At 42.0% G+C, this 19,375-nt stretch overlaps 2 protein-coding genes across 4 annotated transcripts; one reads left to right on the top strand and one right to left on the bottom strand.

Moving 5' to 3' along the window:
* Window positions 1–4,636: 4,636 nt before the first annotated feature.
* taf1c (TATA-box binding protein associated factor, RNA polymerase I subunit C) lies at window positions 4,637–16,894 on the top strand. Of its 3 annotated transcripts, none has more exons than XM_042058607.1 (15): window positions 4,637–5,048; window positions 5,780–5,885; window positions 5,977–6,035; window positions 6,132–6,227; window positions 6,343–6,398; window positions 6,660–6,907; window positions 7,318–7,446; window positions 7,574–7,691; window positions 10,141–10,212; window positions 10,905–11,040; window positions 11,156–11,284; window positions 11,543–11,720; window positions 11,976–12,113; window positions 12,260–13,640; window positions 15,836–16,894. In XM_042058607.1, exons 1-14 carry the CDS (start codon window positions 4,902–4,904, stop codon window positions 13,612–13,614), a joined length of 2,967 nt encoding a protein of 988 aa, XP_041914541.1. In that variant the 5' UTR covers window positions 4,637–4,901; the 3' UTR covers window positions 13,615–13,640; window positions 15,836–16,894. The 3 variants fall into 3 exon arrangements, with proteins under 3 accessions (XP_041914541.1, XP_041914540.1, XP_041914542.1); XM_042058606.1 differs by having other exon boundaries at window positions 7,318–7,455; XM_042058608.1 differs by lacking the exon at window positions 5,977–6,035 and having other exon boundaries at window positions 7,318–7,455.
* Window positions 14,285–18,875, bottom strand: ccng2 (cyclin G2). Its single transcript, XM_042058610.1, has 8 exons — window positions 18,752–18,875; window positions 17,728–17,871; window positions 17,490–17,627; window positions 16,974–17,224; window positions 16,611–16,689; window positions 16,421–16,519; window positions 15,818–16,020; window positions 14,285–15,210 (listed from the first exon to the last, which is right to left on the bottom strand). Exons 2-8 carry the CDS (start codon window positions 17,830–17,832, stop codon window positions 15,084–15,086), a joined length of 1,002 nt encoding a protein of 333 aa, XP_041914544.1. The 5' UTR covers window positions 17,833–17,871; window positions 18,752–18,875; the 3' UTR covers window positions 14,285–15,083.
* Between the last annotated feature and the right edge of the window lie 500 nt (window positions 18,876–19,375).

The raw sequence follows: 19,375 nt of genomic DNA, 5'->3' as shown, positions 1-19,375 counted from the left end.
TTCACTGAGATGACTGTAATCTTACTACTCAGAGACTGTGCGTTGGTTAGACTTTTAGTTACCTGCAGTGCAGAGTGATTTGCCTCCCTCTACTGGTAAAAGGCAATCGATCGATGAATTCCTTCGCCTGAGAGTGTTTTAATCGGGTCTCTCTTTCTCAGTGTGTGGGTGTGCCTGACTCTGTGCCTGTGTGCTCACATACTTGGCAGGGATGGATTACTGCACGGGCCTACCGGGCTCAGGCCCAGGGGCCCAAGGGGTCAGGGGGCCCTGAAGCCCAAGCCTTTGCATGGAATCATTGCCTCAATATCAACAAATCAGGATGTAGGCTATGAATCTGATTGAATTTAGTATTGGCCATCCCCAAAATGCACCAGAATACAGGAAATCTCATCAAACAAATTAAAAAATGTCTGGGGGAGGACCCCCAAACCCCAAATCTTGGTGATGCATGGAAACATCTTAATTGACATTTCTTTATTTAACATTCGATGAATGCCTTTAAGTCCCTTATTACAAAGCACTTTTATCAGACTTGTTTTAATCAAAGAGTTATCAAAATTATAATAGTTGTAAAAAGGTGAAAAATATGTTGTTGATGTGTGTGTGTGTGTGTGTGTGTGTGATGAAAAAGAAAAAGACTTTTGATTTGAAAAACAAAAGATTATTTCAGATATCAAGTGTTATGAAAAAGTGCTTTGTTGTAAACACACTTTTTTGAATAACATCCAATGCTGTTTCATGACATTAAAAAATTTCAAAAATGAACATAATGTATTGTGTCTTTTGCTATTTTGGTTAAAAGTTTAAAAATCACTCACTTGAGATGAACTTTAGATAATTGGGCATATTTCAAATAGATTTTAAGTTTTATAAACTTACTAAAACTTTCGGCAACCGGTTTCCTCCATTTTAAAGTAAATTTAACTTACCCAGGTTTAGTGACATTAAATCTGACCCAGCATGTTCAATGAATATATTGATTGGATGTACCTAGTGTTGTCATTCCAAGTTATCTATATGGTTGAATACAACAACATGATGCATGATTATTGATTTATCCTCTCCCCATCTAACCCAAGATTTTACCTCTTGAGTTTACAATAGATGAAAACAACAAATATGACAAAGATCAGCTGAAAGTTGTGGGCTATGGATGCTAACATAAAATTCATTGTTAGAGCTAAAGCTGTGTGATATCAGATCAGAACCTGGCGGACGACCTGAATGTGTTTTTTTTAACAATTGTGCCCAACAAGCCTGCTGCCTGTGACCCCCCCCCCCACCATGCCTCTACCCATAACACTCCAAATCCTGCTTGATCCCTGTCCCTGTCCCCAAAAAGAGACACCCCACTGACTCAAATGGTTACTGGAGGATTATGTTCTTCGAATTCTCAAGTGCCTTTAACACAATCAGGTGGAGGTGGACCAAAATGCAGGTGGATCCAGCGTTTGTGTCCTCGATCATCATGGACTAACTGGTGTGTACGACTCCCAACCTGTTTCTCTGAAAAGGTTTTAAGCAGCCCCAGGGGAACTGTCCCCTTCTGCCCTGTCCCCTTTCCTGTTCACACTGTGTACGTCTGACTTCCAATATAACTCCAACAACGGCTTTCTTCAGAAATTCTCAGATGATACAGCAGTTGTTGGGTGTATTACAGGGAACATGTGAGCAGGATTACAAGGGTATTGTCAGGGACTTTGTGGACTGTTGCAACCACAGCCATTTACAACTTTACATCTCTAAGACTAAATAAATATTTGTGGATTTTAGGGGGAAAAGGCCTGATCTAGATCTAGTTATTATCCATGGGACAGAGGTGGACTGGTCTCCAGTTATATAGCTTGGGGACAACAAATTGCACTGGTCCATTCACAAGTACTTTTTACGAGGACTGCTTTCTTTAGTGGTGTGGGGAGGGTGCTCCTGAGCAACCTGAGGGCTGCTGTGGCCTACTGGTTAGCGCTTCGGACTTGTAACCAGAGGGTTGCCAGTTCGAACCCCGACCAGTAGGCACGGCTGAAGTGCCCTTGAGCAAGGCACCTAACCCCTCACTGCTCCCCGAGCGCCGCTGTTGTTGCAGGCAGCTCACTGCACCACTGTGTGTTCACTGTGTGCTGAGTGTGTTTCACTAATTCACGGATTGCAGAGACCAAATTTCCCTCACGGGATCAAAAGAGTATATAAAGCAGACAAGACAAGAATAGAATCAAAGTTAATCAAGAAGGCTGGTTCCATAATTGGCTCTAAACAGAACACGATTCAGCAGGTGGTGGAGGGGAGAATGCTTTCAAAACTAAAGTCAATTCTTGACAATCACAACCACCCACTACAAGTCCTGATGGTGTGCACGTCATTAATGCACTTTCTCCCCATCTTGAACAAACAGCAATGGTTTTGTACATCCATGCAACTGATTTTGTACAAATATCTGCTGTTTTTTTACATTTTGCATGTTGGTCACAATGTACTACTGGTTTCATGCTGAATAGTCCTATAAAACAAATTGGCCTTATTTCATTGCTTGAGTCATTTCATGCAAAAATGTTGAAATTGCTGTCTAGTTGTCTGTCTAGCATACATATGACCTGACAGACAGAAACGTCAGGATGTATAGAAGGATGTACAGTGGTGCACAGCTCTGACCAAGGGGTGCTTTACTGTATATTGGTCATTTTTCATTTGATGCTGAAAAAGCCTTTGCTCTCTTTATAATGTCACAATGTCTGTCAAAAGTAAACTTTAAAACATAATCCACTGTCTTGCAAGCAACCCCCTCCACACACAATAATGTGTAATTTTGCAGTTTGAAATAGCTATGCCACACTGAAAATAGCGCTGCCTTGTGCATTGTTCATTAGAAAAAGTTTTTTACAACAAGACAAAGCAGTGTGATTATCTTGACATAAACAATGGCACTGACAGTTTCATTGACATAAATACTTGCTTTTGAGACAGACTAAGAATTTTGAGGAAGATGCTCGCGCATTATGTGGTGCAGTTTGCACTAATTGTTTTGAGGAATGCACTAACTGTTGTGCAAATGTTAATGACGTTTTGAGAAATGTGCCAATGCTACTGAGAAAAACTGTAAGAAAGCAAATGTGGATATTTACACAAAAAGGTCCCACAATTTAAAATTGGGTGTACTCCTCAAATCTAACAGAATGGAAACTAGGCTAGGCTTACCAAAGTCTTTTGGGACCCACTGAGTATATTTCCTGATAATCTGATCCTGGACATTGAAGAAAAAGAGGCAGCCTACACATTTCAAGCCTGGCTACTAGGCCTACATGGATGAGTGTTTTTTTTTTTTTTTTCAGATGTTGGCCTCAAGGGGCCATGTCAACCTATTCCATATCCACTCATATGAGGTATAGCACCGCCTAGTTAAAAATGAAAAGGCAAAAACGAGGCATTATAATCGCAGGTATCTTTGGCTGACAGGTTCAAAATTGCACAGAATTTGAAGTGTAAGATCATTATGATTAACCTGACTCTCGCCAGATGAATTTCGTTCCGCTTAGCTCCGCCTAGCTTCACTCACATCCATCTGGGACCTCTTCCATTGAGAGTGATTTCTGCAACCGATTTTATGGTACAGCCAATCAGGACGCAGGGCGGGAGTTTCATAGATATGACATAGCCCTAGCGTAGAAGCGACTGTGAGACTGTTATCAGCGTCATGGGTTGGCTTCGTGAGTGGTTGAAGTAGCACGTCAATAGATGACAGACAAGTGGCTTATTCAATCATATGCAAGCATTTTTTGATTAGGCCCAGCCTTCTGAAGCAACACTCCAATGGATTGGTCCCAGATGGATGAGTGGAGCTAGGCGGAACGAAATTCATCTGGCGAGAGTCAGGTTACATTATGATACCCTGAATGCACACACACACACACACACATAAACACACACACAGCACACGTGTATGCTCACGCACACACATAAACACACACACACACACATAAAAACACACACAACATGCAGGCAGGCATGTCACAGGCACACACACACGCCCCCCCCCCCCCCCCCCCCCACACACACACACACACACACAAGCACACATATAGGCCTAGGGCCTACACAAACACAGTAGCCTATATGCACACACTCATTTATTACACAAATGTAGGGGATGGAGTAGGAGATATTTTTGTGGAGAGAGTGTGCAGGACTGGGCAGCGGTCATATTTAGCCTACATCATATTTACATCTAGTTGGCTTGAGATACGGGCTAGCTGGCAAACTCAGTGGCAACCAGACATCTAGAATCACCTGTGGCTTTTCATTTTCCACCGAGACGAATGTCACCTAAATATATAGCTTGACCTGCATATAAGAGTAAGTTCGGTATTCAGTTTATTATTACTGTTTACTAATTATACTTAATAATAACGGCTGATCACAGCAGGGACATGCCAACAAAAAAACAGCTGGTGTTCTTGCTTTCAACTTAAGAGCAACGTTTTCTTCATCAGCTGTGTGCATGACGCCATGTTTGTATGAAGAATGTTGGTAAAATGTGCTGACCTGATTGGACAGACTACTTTGAAATATGTGACGTAAGTCATTTTCCGCCAATGATACGCGCTACTTAGTTGACAGATGCGGAACTCTTGTGTATGCCCCACCCTGTCTTGTGTGTTGTCGCGGTAAATTTACAGGAGCCACGCGGTTAGAAAGGATGCGTTAACCACATGAATTTCTGCCTTTGAGAATAGTTAGTTGCAGTCGATAGAGTTATGGCTAATTACCATATGAAGCGAATTAATTATAAACGATGCTTGTTAATAGTTTGACAAACAGACGACAAATTTAGTCACGGTAATATCAACGTGTGGATACCAAAGAACGACATGCCCTGACTTGTCCCGCATGGTGGCTAGGCCAGTCAAATGAACTGCGTTTTTACAAACATCATCATGGATAACGTTAACGATTTCCCCTGCCAACTCTTCAGTTGTTTTTTCAACGACGGTCCTCCTGATGCTAAACGTGGTGGGAATGTTGGAGGCTGGAGATTTTACAACCATGTGATCGGAGTAAGTGGAATTCGCATGAACATTAACTTACGGTGCCTAGCTAGCATTAACGTCGACGTTCTGTCTGCAGACTGACAGTAGATCAGCCATAACAGCCCATATTCTAAATCAGGTTACTATTTACGAAGTAGTTATAGGCCTACTATATGCATGATGGCAGATCCGTCGCTGTTAATAAAGTACGCATATTTTTGACAACGTTAGCGCAAATATTATGCCCAAAACCCTTGCACATGGTAATGTACGCTAACGCTGTGTTTAATGGTAAAGAGTAATTGCACAGTCCATCCCGGGAGCTTTGATTTGGGCAGAAGTGTGGCAAGTGAAGTGGTTTTACAGATCAAGTTGAGTTATCGCAACATAACGTAAAAGTTTTATTTATGACACCCCAGGAGTTAACCTAAGTAGGTCGCCTTCTGAGGGGGAAACGTTAACGTTAGTTGACGTTATTCCCACGCTCAAACGTCAGTGGGGGGTGGGGGGGTAGGTGTGCGTTTTAAAAATGAGAAATTATAATTATTACAACTATTACGATTGTTTTCTGAAAGTATACAGTCATGCAAAATCAAGACTGGTGTGAACGAATCCTGTTCAGGATGCACACTGTTCGGGATATTTAGGGGTCAAGAGGGTATTTTCACTCTCAGATTCACTAACGTTAACATGATGTTGTACTTTTACGATATTGTGTAACGCAGTAGAGTAAGATGAAGCGATTTGTTTTTCCACAGCGTGAGGATCATCGGTCTGTACAATGGCAGGCGCAAAATGAAGTCAAGGGAGAGCGGTGGTTGGCCACACAACCGCTTGTATTGCCTCTGCTGCCACCTAACGAAGGTAAACGAAATCGCGTTTTTGTTGCATTAAATGCAGTGTATTTGGACATGCACTAAAATGGATATTAAAACACACAATTTTCCTACTCCAGCTCATATCTACTCATCTGGCCTCCACGCCAAAACAGAGCCTATGGACTTCCTTAAACATGTAAATACAAAATTGATAGTCCTTGTTTTGGAGAGAAGAACTATGTGTTTCTATCATTTTATGTGGTGCTATCCAAGAATATTTTTTATTTTATAGATGCAGAATTTTTACCAGGATCATTCCACATATGCCTTTCAATCTATGAGCCACCTCCTTTTGGAGTCCTTTTATCCTGAAAAGAGACATAGACAGGTGAGACAGACTGATCTGATATGTGAGCTTGCACTACAGAGCTGTTTTTTGTGTCATTATTTGTTATGCCTTTCAGGGGGTGATGATGCATACTGTGTGTGTTTCCGTTGTGCAGACATATGAATTCCTGCGGTGGAGGCGGACCGTTTTGAGAGACCTCAAGTATACTGCGTAAGATCCCTCTGTATTTCTATTGTTTTAAGGAAATGCAGATGCTTTAGAATTCAGTAAAATGATATTTGAATAGTTAAGTCACTGCAGTGTGGTTAATGCTCAGAGGTAGACTTTATTGGTATGGGCCATATGTGCCGTGTGTCATCCTGGGCAGACACTGTTCTTCTGTTCTAAGGTTTAGTACACACTAGCAGGCTCATGTCATACTCACCGCAAACCAAAAAATATGTAGGTTACAAACTTATTGATTTCTTGTAGATGCCCTGTGTCAACTACACGGATGAGGACTCAGTGTTATGACAATGTTTTTGGGCATGACCTCCATGACATTCCTCCTCCTCTCCTGGCTGAGCTGCTTCATGAGGAGTTGGTGCATCAGGGAGAGCAGGAGGAGCTTCAAGAGGTGGCCACCGGGGGCGCTCTGAGCTGCATTTCCTTGTCAGATTCAAACGACCCTCAAGAGGTCTGTCTCATCTATCCCAGTAATCCAGGCCTCCAAACACTCAGTATCCTTTCTTTTGTGGAACAGAATTAATATGGTTTAAGGGGTTTACTTTGTTTCGGAGTTACAGTTTTGGAGTTATATATATTATTTCAAGAAGTCTTATTTATTTGTAGGTTATCAATTGGTAAACATCAAATTAATGAAGCTATGAGTTTGGAAGTTCTCATGACTCATCATGAAGGGTAGTGCCTAAATGTGGTGTGAAACTGGCTATATTTTGAGAGAAATGTTCCTATTTTCAGTAGGTCATGTGTCACCTAATTTAACTATTGTTATTGTTGCTTCCCTATCAGGCTGGGGGTTTGACAGAGTATATATATATATATATATATATATATATATATATTTTTTTTTTTTTTTTTTTTTTTTTTTTTTTTTTTTAAACAAAATCCTTAACTACTTTTTGGAAAGACTTCCACAAGGTGGAGCTGAAGTCAAGCAGGGCTGAATCGCCACAGCTACAGCTAAGAGGTCAGCCCATTGTCTTTGACCTGACTGGCCCCATCAGGCAAGTGAGCACAGGGACCCTGCAGGAAGCTGGTGAGAGAGGTCTCATGTCCTTGTCTGGCTGCTGTATTGATTACCAAGTAATCTTTTAGAATCTGCACAAAGAGAGCGTATGTATCTTTTTCTCCTGTGTAAATGTGGCTGCATATGTGTCTCCCAGTTTATGTAGGGGTGCGTTCAGACCACTTCTGTGGTGCTTGGCTAGTAGGTGATTCTACGAAACCACGAGCCCTGGAGGTTATTCAGACGAAGGAGCCAGCTACATGCCTGGTTGTAAGGTGCGTTGGTATCTGTGTTCGTGTAATGTTTGACTGCATGGTGAAATTGGCGGGTTAAATGCAATGACACACACCAAACATACCAACTACAATTGTGTTGTGTGTGTCTTATAATGTTGCAGAGCATGGAAAATTCTCAATAGTACATAATCTTAGATTGTGTCAGTTGAATGTTGAAAACCCAAAATCCTGTTAACATAAATGTCCAGATGCTTCTTGTTGGTTATATAACTATAGGAACAGCAATCCATTTAGATCGAAGTTACTGAGCTTCCAAAGCACCGTAAATCTTCTTGAATTCTATCCCGGGGGGGGTAAATCTTTAGGGATGTAAATATTTAGGGATGTAATGGTTTACCGGTGTAACGGTAAACCACAATAACATTCTCGACGATAACAATTACCCTTTTTGATTTTAATCATCTCAATTAGCGTGGTGGATTACGATGGTGTGAAAAACATGTGTGTGGAATTCTTTCCAGCATCATCCGAGTCCCTGAAAGTAGGCGCACAGGCGCAGCATGCGACGTGGGTTTGTTATGTGTTTGAAATCAAGTCCCACTGCTACGCATATTTCATGATGACTGCAAACACAAATAAACCTAGCTTGATTTGTGGATCTATAGGGCATTTTTCCCAGTAAAAAAGGGAGTCTTTCTATTAAAGAAGCCACACCATTTTTATGATTAGATACAATGCTATTCTGTTGGCTCAGTTTTGTTGCTCTATTGTGCATGCAGGACTGGCCAATTATCGTCATTGGTGGTAGGCTTAGAAACATGTTTCTGCACATTTCAAAAATACCGCAATAATACCGATAACCATGATAATTTTGGTCACTATAATCCTCATGTTAAATTGTCATACTGTTACATCTCTCTAAATGTTTCAAGTTCTTCTATTTAAACTGATGACGGAAAGGAGGAACAACAAGGCAGTTCCTACAAACATTCGCCTGTGTGTGTCAGACTTGAACACACCTTTAGCTAAAGAGCATGCCACTAATAGTATAACCTCCAGGTATGTGCACCTAGAAACTTGCCTTACAGGTCTACAGAAATGTCTCTGAACCTCCCAACGTTTTTCTAATATAAGTAACCTATTTGTTTGCTCACATGCTTTACTAATGAAGAAAGTAGTTGAAAGATTGCTAACTTGGCCAGAAACACTAAAGAAATTTCACCAAATGCAGTTTCATCTGAATCCATCAACCTTAGTTTCTGTGATTGAAAATGCTTAAGATTCTTATTTAAATCACGATTTCCTATTGCAAATTGTTAAAATATGTATTAATAATTTAACAATAGAAAGTTTCTAGGTCAATAATCGCCTATAGAGGGCTGCTCAGACAATGGCAGAAGTGCTGTTTGTCATGTTATGAGGTTATGTACCATCAAAATGATTTTGGAAACATTATGTTAGGGTAAAAAAAACTCTTAAAGAGTTGTGGATTAGATAGTAGATTGCACAGAGAAATAAATTGTAAGGGATGGTAAAGTATAAAAAAATGATATGGTTTATTCTTTAGAGAGCAGGTTGATTTGGTGTTTGGCCAGTCCGGACTCCGATGAAGGAAAGAGTGTCTCCCTTTAGAGATCATCTTTGGTCATTGCTGATCATGTGTTGAGTCTTAATCTGAACCTAAAGAAAATACATACAAGAGTGTCAGATCTTGTAAGACGGCCTACTGTTTTTCATATGTGTGCAAATATGTAAAGTCAGTCATAAAATACTCTGGGAGAAGTCGAGTGAAAGCAGATCTTACAGCAGATGTGTACCACGTACAGTGCAACCGGAAAGTATTCGGACCCTTTCAAGTTTTCCACATTTTGTTATATTTCAGACTCATCTTGAAATAGATTCAATTCAGTTTTTCTCAATTTATAAATTTACAAAACACTCCAAACACCTGATATTTTTTTGTGGAGTGTTTGAGTATTGTGTGTAGATTGATGAGAAAAAACCTGAATTGAATCCATTTCATGATGAGTCTGAAATATAACAAAATGAGGAAAACTCGAAATGGTCTGAATACTTTCCGGTTGCACTGTATAATGCCTTATGAGAGAGGAGCTGTGGTGTTGAGTGCAGCTGGAACATGTTCAGTTTGGCTCTGTTGGGCCCTGTCCCTAGGGAGGGGAAGCATGCCTCTGTGCTATGCTGGACTAACTAGAACCAGCATTTCAGGCCTCTGAGCAGGTCAGTGTGCAACTGGGCCAGACTTCAGCCTAAAATGTAGGGCATGAAGACTACAGTTACTCAGGAATGGCAGCATGATGAGTAGCTGAAAGCACAGCACTTTTTTTGCTTTTCTGGATTAGAAGGTTGCTGACCAGTTTTGATGTTTCAGCTGATACATCAGGACTTGGTTCTGTTTTTCCTGCATTTGCTGTGTGATTGTTGTATGAGTGAATAATAATAAAAAAAAAAACGATTGCCCGTTTTTCAGCCCCCATGTATCAAAAGAGCTGCTTGTGGCCAGTGAGAGTGGAGCAGTGTATCTCTGGACTGTGGGAAAAGGGTGAGACACAACAGCTTTCAGCACTATGTGTACAGTTGGACTGCTTCTTGTCACAGAAAGTTCTGTCCTGTTCATTAATTGATATGCCTGTGTTATCACCGCAGGTCTCATTGCGATCATTCTTGACCTTTGCAATGGAGGTGTAGATATGTAATTACAAACAACATGCACAAAAAACTTGTACCAAAAAAGTGTCAATAGAAGAATATGGCTGGTTGGACATGTTAGACATTTGAATCCTTAAAATCCCAATTCAACAGATCTGTAGTTATAGCCTGTGTGAAATGACGTGTGGTGTTTTTTCACTCCCCTGTAACCATCACTCTGGCTGTGATAAGGGATGTTGAACATTGTCAAGGTTAAAAAACACTCTTGAGTAACTTGGACAAGTTGGAACCCACTCTATCTGTTGTTCAGAAGTGTCCGTAATGTTTTGAGAAGCTGTGTGAGCGATGCCTGCAAAAACATCTGTCAGTGTATTCATACATAAGCAACACGGAGTAAGCTATCTGAATAGGTCCACCATACTGGTACTCCGAGCCAATTCATTTCTTTACTTTAATCATGTCTTCATCACACAAATAGTGCCCAGATCCGAGGAAGACTTGATATAGTTGAGTGTATCGGCAAAATTTAGTTAGGTTTCGTTTGGCTTGGTGAACAATTCAGTGCTTTGTTTATCTTCTCAACAGACTGACCAAAGTCAGAGAGGAGGACTCTAATCTCTACTTCAATGCAAAGTCCGCATGGCGGTGGTGTGAGTTCTCTGCTCACCCTAGAGTCATGGTCTACACTGACCGAACGGGAGCTGACCTTACAGACTTCAGGGTGAGCCTCAACAAGTTAATTGGTCTGAAGTCCAAATACTCGGTCCTCAATCAAATGATCTTCTAATCTGACCCATCTCTGAAATGCTAATAAATCCTGCTCTTTTTCTTTTCAGACCAGTGAAAATCAAAGTTACACCTTATTTCGCATTGGCAAGGTCTCTGAGGCCAAGCGAGGGGAGAGAGTAATCATGTCACGGTATCTCAGTGAGGTACATGCCTACCACCATCTTGTTACCACTCAGGTGAATTCCACAGTTCCTTAATGCTTTTATGATGAAATAAAGCTCTCCCACAATTCTCTGTACAGCAGGGACATTTCTCAAATGTATATAGTAGTGTGCTATTAGTTTCAAGTGTCCTGGATGAAAGCTGATTTTGAATCTATAATCCTGATCAGATATTCAGTTTACTGAAGTAACATCTGAATGGAAGTCCTGGTAGTTGTTTTTTAGATAATCATAAAAACATGACTAATTTAGTTATTTGTATTCCTCCGATAGTATTCAGCTTACATCATGGATGAGCGTATGCCATCTGTGCCCATGCTGAAATGGGACCACTTCATGGAGAGCCCTCCCATGTTCGCTCATGTCTTGCCTGGAACTTCACCTCGGAGGAATAACCAGCTGCTGTTGGGCTCTCAGAAGACCCAGGAGCTAATGATGTTGCAGTACTCAGGTCAGTATCTGTCAATTGCTACAGTTACCCATTTGCCTGATTGCTGTCTTTGGGTAGAGGGAGACGAGTTGTTGGAATAACATGTGGTAACATTGTCTACTTTCAGTTCAATGGTTGAGTGTCCTAAATTAACATCTCGTTCACTTTTGTCTATCTGTCGATAATCTTTATTTACTGTGAACAGTGAAACACTTCCTGGTTTTTTAGTGACTTCCTGCCAGTGTGTGGACATACTGAATTTGAATATGGTTTTAGGTGGCCGTGAAGAAGCCTGTGCAGCCCGAGGTCCCCATCACAAACTACTCAGCCCTAGTGAGACTCTGCCCCACCTGCCTGTCAGATTACCTCACAAAAACCAGACCGCTCAGGAGAGGCTGTCTCTGCCAGCTGCTGGTGAGAACTGTGGCTCATTGAAAGGACACCCTTTACTGCCCTAATGCAGTTATAGTGAAGAGATAAATGCATAAATGCACGTTTTCTATTGCCACTGTGCCTCTTTCTCCCCACTTTGATGTCTGACTGCTGTATCTTTCTCACAGGCCTGACGGCCATCCAGAGCAGCCAGCATCTCTGTGTGTTGCAGCTCACTGCAGCCGGAGACGTGTTCTACCAGACCCTCGGGCTGTGCTCGGAAGGCCTTGCAGAGGATTCCTCTCGGTCCTCTGAAAGGCATGAGGCGGAGGAGGGTGGAGACAGATGCCAACCTCCTGTATCTAGTGATTGTTCAGATGAAGATTCCGAACCCAGCCAGAGGAGATCTCCTGGTGGTTTTGAGGTGGTAGCCAATGTCAGCGCAGAGCATCTTTCCACTTCAGATTTGGAGAATGAATGTGGTCAGCAACTTACCCAATCTTTAGGCTCGTCTGTCCAGCCCCCTGTTATGGCCGCCAGTCTCCCAAGCACCCGGTTGCAGCTCAACAAGGAAGTACTTCGCGAGTGGAATGAGTGGCTTTCCGGTCTAGATAGTTTGCCGGCCCCGAAGTCACACTTCTCACATTGTACAAAACACACCAGGGACATGGGCGTCTATGTTAATCTTCAGAGCGACCCACTTAAGGAACCCAGATGGCAGAGTGTGCAGCAGGACCTGAGGAGGAGCATGAGCAGGGGGGAGATTCTTGTCCACTCATCCACCCACTTGCCTCCACTCACCATCACCCCTGTCCCTGGAGTGCTGGAGCCCTCGGAGTGGACCGACGACCTGAGCCAGAGACTGAGCGAGGCGTGGCAGGGCCGGTGGAGGCAGTGGTGGGAGGACAAGCTGGGCCTGAACCGGGAGCAGAAGCGGGAGGCCCTGCGCCAGAAGCGTCGGCAGGAGAAGGCCAAGGGACGTCGCCGCGTGTCACTCGCCAGGAGTTTCACCTCCTCCGTCAGCTACCAGTCTGACTCGGAACTTTCTGGAATTTCCAGCCAAAACCTGGGCTCTGATTGGGACGAAGACGTAACACGCCGTCCTGGTTCCAGTAAAAGTGGAGCGCTCTCACCAGAGCTCACAATCACCTCAAATCTGAGTTTAGGGAAACCTCTTTTCCAGAGCACACAGTCATCAGAGCCGCTGCCGGTCAACACCCCTCACCTTTCCGCTGCAGCGCAGGAGTCTCCCCTAGTGGAGTCGTCTGAATTCCCTCCGCTCCTCCTGTCCGCTGAACCCAGCCGGCCTTCCATGCTGGGCTCGGCCCAGAAGAGACCCAAACGGACAGAGCAGGATCTTTTGCAGTCTCTGTTTAGCTCTCAGGAGGCAAGTCAGGCTCTGCTTGAGGAGAGCTCCCTCTCTATGATGGCCCCGTCCTCCCAGCTTTCCAGCTTCTCCTCCTCCCAACGACCCCCTCAGATCCGGGCGTCCCTCTCACAAGCCTCCCTGCCTAAGAAAAAGAAGACACGCATGGGCTTCTAATGAGAACGACAGTGCGTTTTGTAATGGTGAGTGAAATTCCTTTCTCAGCCTTTGTGTGAAATGGCAGTGGTTCTTAAAAAAAAAAAAATTGTTGTGAAGGAAGCATTTGGGCCGTTCAATAGTCTACACGGCTGTGTGGATGCTGTTGTAAATGCAAGGCTCAGACGCATATATCAGGGCCCAGACTGTGCAAAAAAAAAAAGGTGTGACGCCACTTCTGTCTACATTAGAAAAATTGTGATGAAACATTTCGCTAAGCAACTATGCTTTGTATCTCTGCATTTCCATCTGAGTAGCTTATGAACTGGCCCTGGGGGTGTGCACGACATCACTGACTACTTGGCTGTTTTTTTTTGTTTTATCTTTTAGCGTTTGTTTTTGGTATGAATTTCTTTATAAAGTGTTGTAAATGTTGTGTGATTTGAATCACTATGTTGGACTGCACAACATGTGTCAAGTAAATACGTAGGTCTAGTTCAGTTGAGTGCTCTAGTGAGTAAATGTTAAGTGTTTGTTGTATTTCCCTCCTATTTGGTCATTTAAGGTTGTAACAGGAAGAAATATTGATACTATTGTTATTTTAGGTAGTGAAGTGATTTAGAGGTTCATGGGATTGCCGAGTTTAAAATGAAATCCTTCCACCACCCCTATGATGAATCAAAATCAGACATTTGACTTTCAAAATAGTATTTTATATGAATTTTCAGGAAACCAACAAAACAAATAATAAATAAGTTAATATCTACAACATACTATACATTTTTTTTAACATTATACAAATTTACAGCTTTTTTTACATTTTACAGTTTTAAAGTTTTTTTTGTGTGACATCATGTCATCATACATTATTTTTCACATACAGTTCCAGAGTAGGGCTAATGAAGACCTAAACTAACTTGGCAAATAATGGCTAACAAAAATGCACCCATCCACACAAACACGCAGACTCTCTTACACACATGTACACAAAACAAACTGTCACCATGCATACAGTTAGAAATCTCTGCACTGATATAACCCAGGGGAGACTCAGTTCTCCAGGCACCATAAACTCCCCTTGTTACTCGTAGATAACAATCATTTAAGGTAACTGTGCAAAGTACACACTGAGCTGGGAAACCACCCAGAACTCAGAACAGTCCTTGTTCTAGAACAGTCTATTGTACCTTGGGATGTGTACAGTTGAAACCGCCAGGAATGTGACTAATTTGCACCAACATGCATCAAATACTTTTGAACAAAAAGATGTAGCTACATGAAAGTATTGAACATCCTTGACGGAGTTATGTTAGCTGCCAGACTTGTGCGATTTAGAGCACCTGCACATTTTCAGTTTATAAAAATAACACACAAAACAAAAAATATTAAACTGTTGGTGGATTTGTCACAGGTAGATGCCCTTGAGAAAAAGATGTGAAATCACAATAATTATTTTTCAGGTGGAAGGCAGGCACTGTGTGTAGAGCGATTTAGAAGGTAGGGGTTTTTCGGCTTTGGCAGCGGTAGTGCATGGGGAAGTAGGGCCCCTCGGCGTCGCTCCCCAACGAGCTGCTCAGACTTTCCTCTCCAGAGCTCACGTCTTCATACCAGTCCTCACTGCAAAACACAGAAAACAAAACATGAATTCCATGGCAATCACCTCTCCCTGTTTTTTCCCATCTTTTCTTTGCGTCACTGACACTCCCTTACACAGGTAGACAGTGTCTACTGTAAATACTGGCACTCTGAGTCACATGGGCTGGTCCTCAGTCATCAGTAGATGGTATGAGTGCCTTTCCTTAGCCAGTCATCATGACTGTATTACATAAGGTCTGGACTCCAGTTGATAGACGTGACTAGTCTCTCGTAAGCATTGCTGTGGTGTTGGGAAACACGACAGCAACAGATGGGGCTTGGCTAACTCTGACGTAAGATGGCCAACTAAGGAAATTTTGGGGTTGATCAAGCACCGTTTAGCAACAGGCTGAACCGCAAGCAAAACTGAAAGGAGTTGCCCGTGCATGTTTTGGGGAGTGACTAAAAGTCCCTCACAGGAAAAAATTCATTTTGTTTCCTTTGAACCTTTGCTGTGATCAGGGGTTTACCAATAAGTTCTTCCTTCCTTGTAATAGATGTTCAATTTCCAGTTCCTCCAGTTTTCATGTTTTTTTGATTATGTCTGTCAGATTTTGCATGGAAGCTTATGTGTCTGTTTTGTGTTTACCTCTCACTCTCATCCCAGCCCCCCTCCGGGATAGTTGGAAGCTCTGGGACACTGTAGTAGCTGCTGTGCAGGTTCTGCGCAGTGCGTCGGGAGACGATCCACACCAGCTTCTTGTGATCGGGCTTGCTGCATTCCGGTGAGGAGTATTCTGATATGCACTGGGCCACAAGTCCTCTCCAGTGCTGCAGCTCAGACTCTGAGATCTGGTGGTGGGGGGGGTACACAGCCAAGACGTCACAACACTGGACACCCACTTACATAAGACTACACCCTTCCAGCCATCAATCAGCAGATATGTAAGTGGATAGCTGGCTGGCTGGGCCGAACAGGAAACTATGTTGAGCCTTAAAAGAATGAACTTTTGAGAGCTGGTTGGTTGTCATCAAACAATCTCAAGAACTTCACATCAGGTTGTTGCTTTATTGGATATTTCATGTTTAATTCTTTATGGGCTCTGTCAGTTGTAGAAATGGTGTGTACTGATATTGAATGTGTTGCTGTTATATGAAGTCACAGCTAAAACCCTCAGGTTAATTAGTTTGTTAAGGCACCAATGCTTGACCCAAATCCCTCAACTGTCCAAGGAAGTGTGTGTTTGCTAACCTTTAAGTGCCTCTGGATGCGCTGAGCAATCTCCAGCATGTCAACAGACTGCAAAGCCTCAATCTCCAGGGTGAGGAGCGAGAGCGCCAGCACGGACGGCTGAAACGAGATAGAGATGGGGATTAATTAATTAAGTTATTCTTTCTTAAGTGTGTCACAGGGCCACAAGTGATGTGATGAGGAATCTTACTTTAGCTTTGGAAAAGACAATGCGGCAAAGACAGGCTTTCAGCTGCGCCTCCAGCTTGTCTTGGTTCAGGACTTCCTTCCTATTTAAACAGAGAGGGAAAATGGCCTTCTGTGAACCTAATACAGCCAAGAGTAATACATATAGGCAGCTTTTTTTTGACTCAAGACTGTCTGATGTAATAGTATGTTATCTTGCTAATGGTGCAGACATGACATGATAAAATATTTGTCCTTGTTATTACAGCAGACTGACCCATATAAACACTTGATGGTTCAAAGTTCAAATCTTGTGTGCTATGATTATCCCTAGTGAACTATGTCCTGTTGCTATAACACTTTGGTCTGTTCATTTGGCAGTTCTTACCTGTCTGAGGTATGTGAAAGTGTAATGGCGTGGTACAAGTGCAAAAAAGTTAAGGCTGTGATGGCTTTGAACTGGAAGTTGAGCTTCTCTGAGATGATCTTCTCCATACGGCTGAGGTCTGAGACTGTGAACTTGCTCTGGCTGATGCGGATAAGTTCATGAGCGGAAGAAATGTTGCACTCCTGCTCAACCACTTTGGCAGCAATATGAAGACAGCCTATGCTAATGCAGGCCAAATGTTTAGGCTGGACCTGGAAACAAAGATTGCAATATTTTGTTAATTATGGAATATTATTCTGATAATGACAACAACTGAACATGAAGCTTCAGTTTCCTAATAACGGTCTAGGTGTGAGAATAGTGACATTTTGCATTTCAGTCATAAAATCATGGCTAAATGGTTTTGTAGCTGAATCACATATCTACATTACACTCAACACCCATCTACATTAAATCACATCTATTTTTCGTTATCTTTTATTGGTGTAATAATTAATGACATAAGTATTGGTTTACCCTCATAATGGCTAAAAATCTGTCTAGCAGATTAACTGCCAGGACGAAGGTCTGCGTGCTGTAACCAAAGAAACTGGTCAAGCTCCAGAGGTCCTCCGCTTTGGCATTACGGCATTTTGCTGAAATTCCTCTTCCATTCTGCACGAGGGAAACATATTATATTCTTTGTTTCACTTTACATGTATATAAATACATTTTTATAATGCATTTCATAAGTGCAAGGCTGTTACAAGAATACCTCTTGAGTCGACTCGATCAGAGCTAGACCAGCTTCCTTCGGAAGGTATTTTATCTCCTGGTCGAAATTAGTCTTTAGCTCCTTCATTAGTCTAAAGGCCTCCATGTCCGCTTGATTTCAGATCCAAAATCCCCGATCTAAAAACTGCAAAACAAGAAAGTTGGTAAATGTTTATGAGTCCTAGAAACGCTAACCCAACCAACAGGGTCAAGGTTTGCCCAACCCCCTGCTCAGCTGGGATATGGTGTCAAATTTCGTCGGTTAACGCCTTCTTGACACAGTTACAGCAATAACAAATCTGATATAGGACATTTAGCCATCTAAACAAAATAAAAATAAAAACATGAATAATCATTTTTAACAATTAAAATCCCGTGGTTACCTATGCGAGTGTAAAAATACAGTATTTTTACGATCAGTAGTTCAAACCGTCGACAACGGGGGAGGGGTTCGACTAGACCTAGTTCTAGCTGTTATTCTCCACAGGAAAAAAATAGCTTATCGAATTCTTGGCTCGATCGTGAAACGGTTAACGTTAGAAATAGCAGCTAAAGTCTACAATAATTGGACATGTCCAACCTCAGAAATACAATAACTATTAATGTTCAACAACTGAAGTAACGTTAATGCTATAGTGATGTTAGACTTCAACCAAAGCTACTATGCCTGTTATGCTGAAGGAAATACACAAGCCGATTTGAGCTGCCATTCCGACAAGACTTCATATTTTTCGCGTACAGTCGACGTTATATAAAGTATAAAGATGCATCCAGAAAGTATGTAGAAAAATCGTCGAATGCTTAGTCTAACATTAGCTTAGTCTTAACGTTAGAGTATTTCCCTGGACGTTAACGTTACAGAGCCTTTTAAAGAGCCATCCATAGATCTACAGTAGCGTTAACGTTATTCATAACAAGATGAAACTATAGCGAGCTAAAAAGCACATTTTAAAACTATATCGACCTCAATAATTAGTCAACAAAGCCATATAGCCTCTACGAAAGAAGCTCAACGGAAAAATTACCCGATATGTCAATATGACATTTTTCAGTCCGACCGTCTTCTGTTGTCTGTTTCCTTCTCTCTTTCTTTTTGTTGATGTTGTATCATGTCCACGCCCATAAGCTACGTCACTCCACTGACTAGTTGGGGGAAATGTTATCGATCTGACTAAATATGACAAATTCCTGTAAACATTGCTGCTGTTTTCTATGTAGGCATTGCACATCCTCTTTGGAAACGTATATTTAACACTTCTATATGAATATATAGTCTAATTTCGACATGAGGTAATGGGACTATGGCATATGTAGTTCTAGTGATTGACAGCTACAGGAACGAATCGGCTAGCTCAGAAACTCGCCGTTCAAAAAGTCCGCCCAAATCCCTTATCTGTCATTGGTTGCACGTACTGAAATTTCGAAAAATCATTGGCCAAGAACGGCTCTTCTTCCGATTGGGCATTGCTCCCAGTTTGGGGCTTGGGATGTTTTAAAGCGTAGAAAACAAAACAAACAACCTATCTATATAAATAAATGTGACTTGACTTGACTATCTATAATGTTTGATAAACCTTTCAAGCTAAATGTTTAAACTCGATTAATTATCTATGTAATGCCACTGTAACTTTCCAAGTATAATAAGTACA

Source organism: Alosa sapidissima, chromosome 13, assembly GCF_018492685.1.
Source record: "Alosa sapidissima isolate fAloSap1 chromosome 13, fAloSap1.pri, whole genome shotgun sequence".
Lineage (NCBI taxonomy): Eukaryota > Metazoa > Chordata > Actinopteri > Clupeiformes > Clupeidae > Alosa > Alosa sapidissima.
This window is presented reverse-complemented; position numbering and strand designations above follow the sequence as displayed.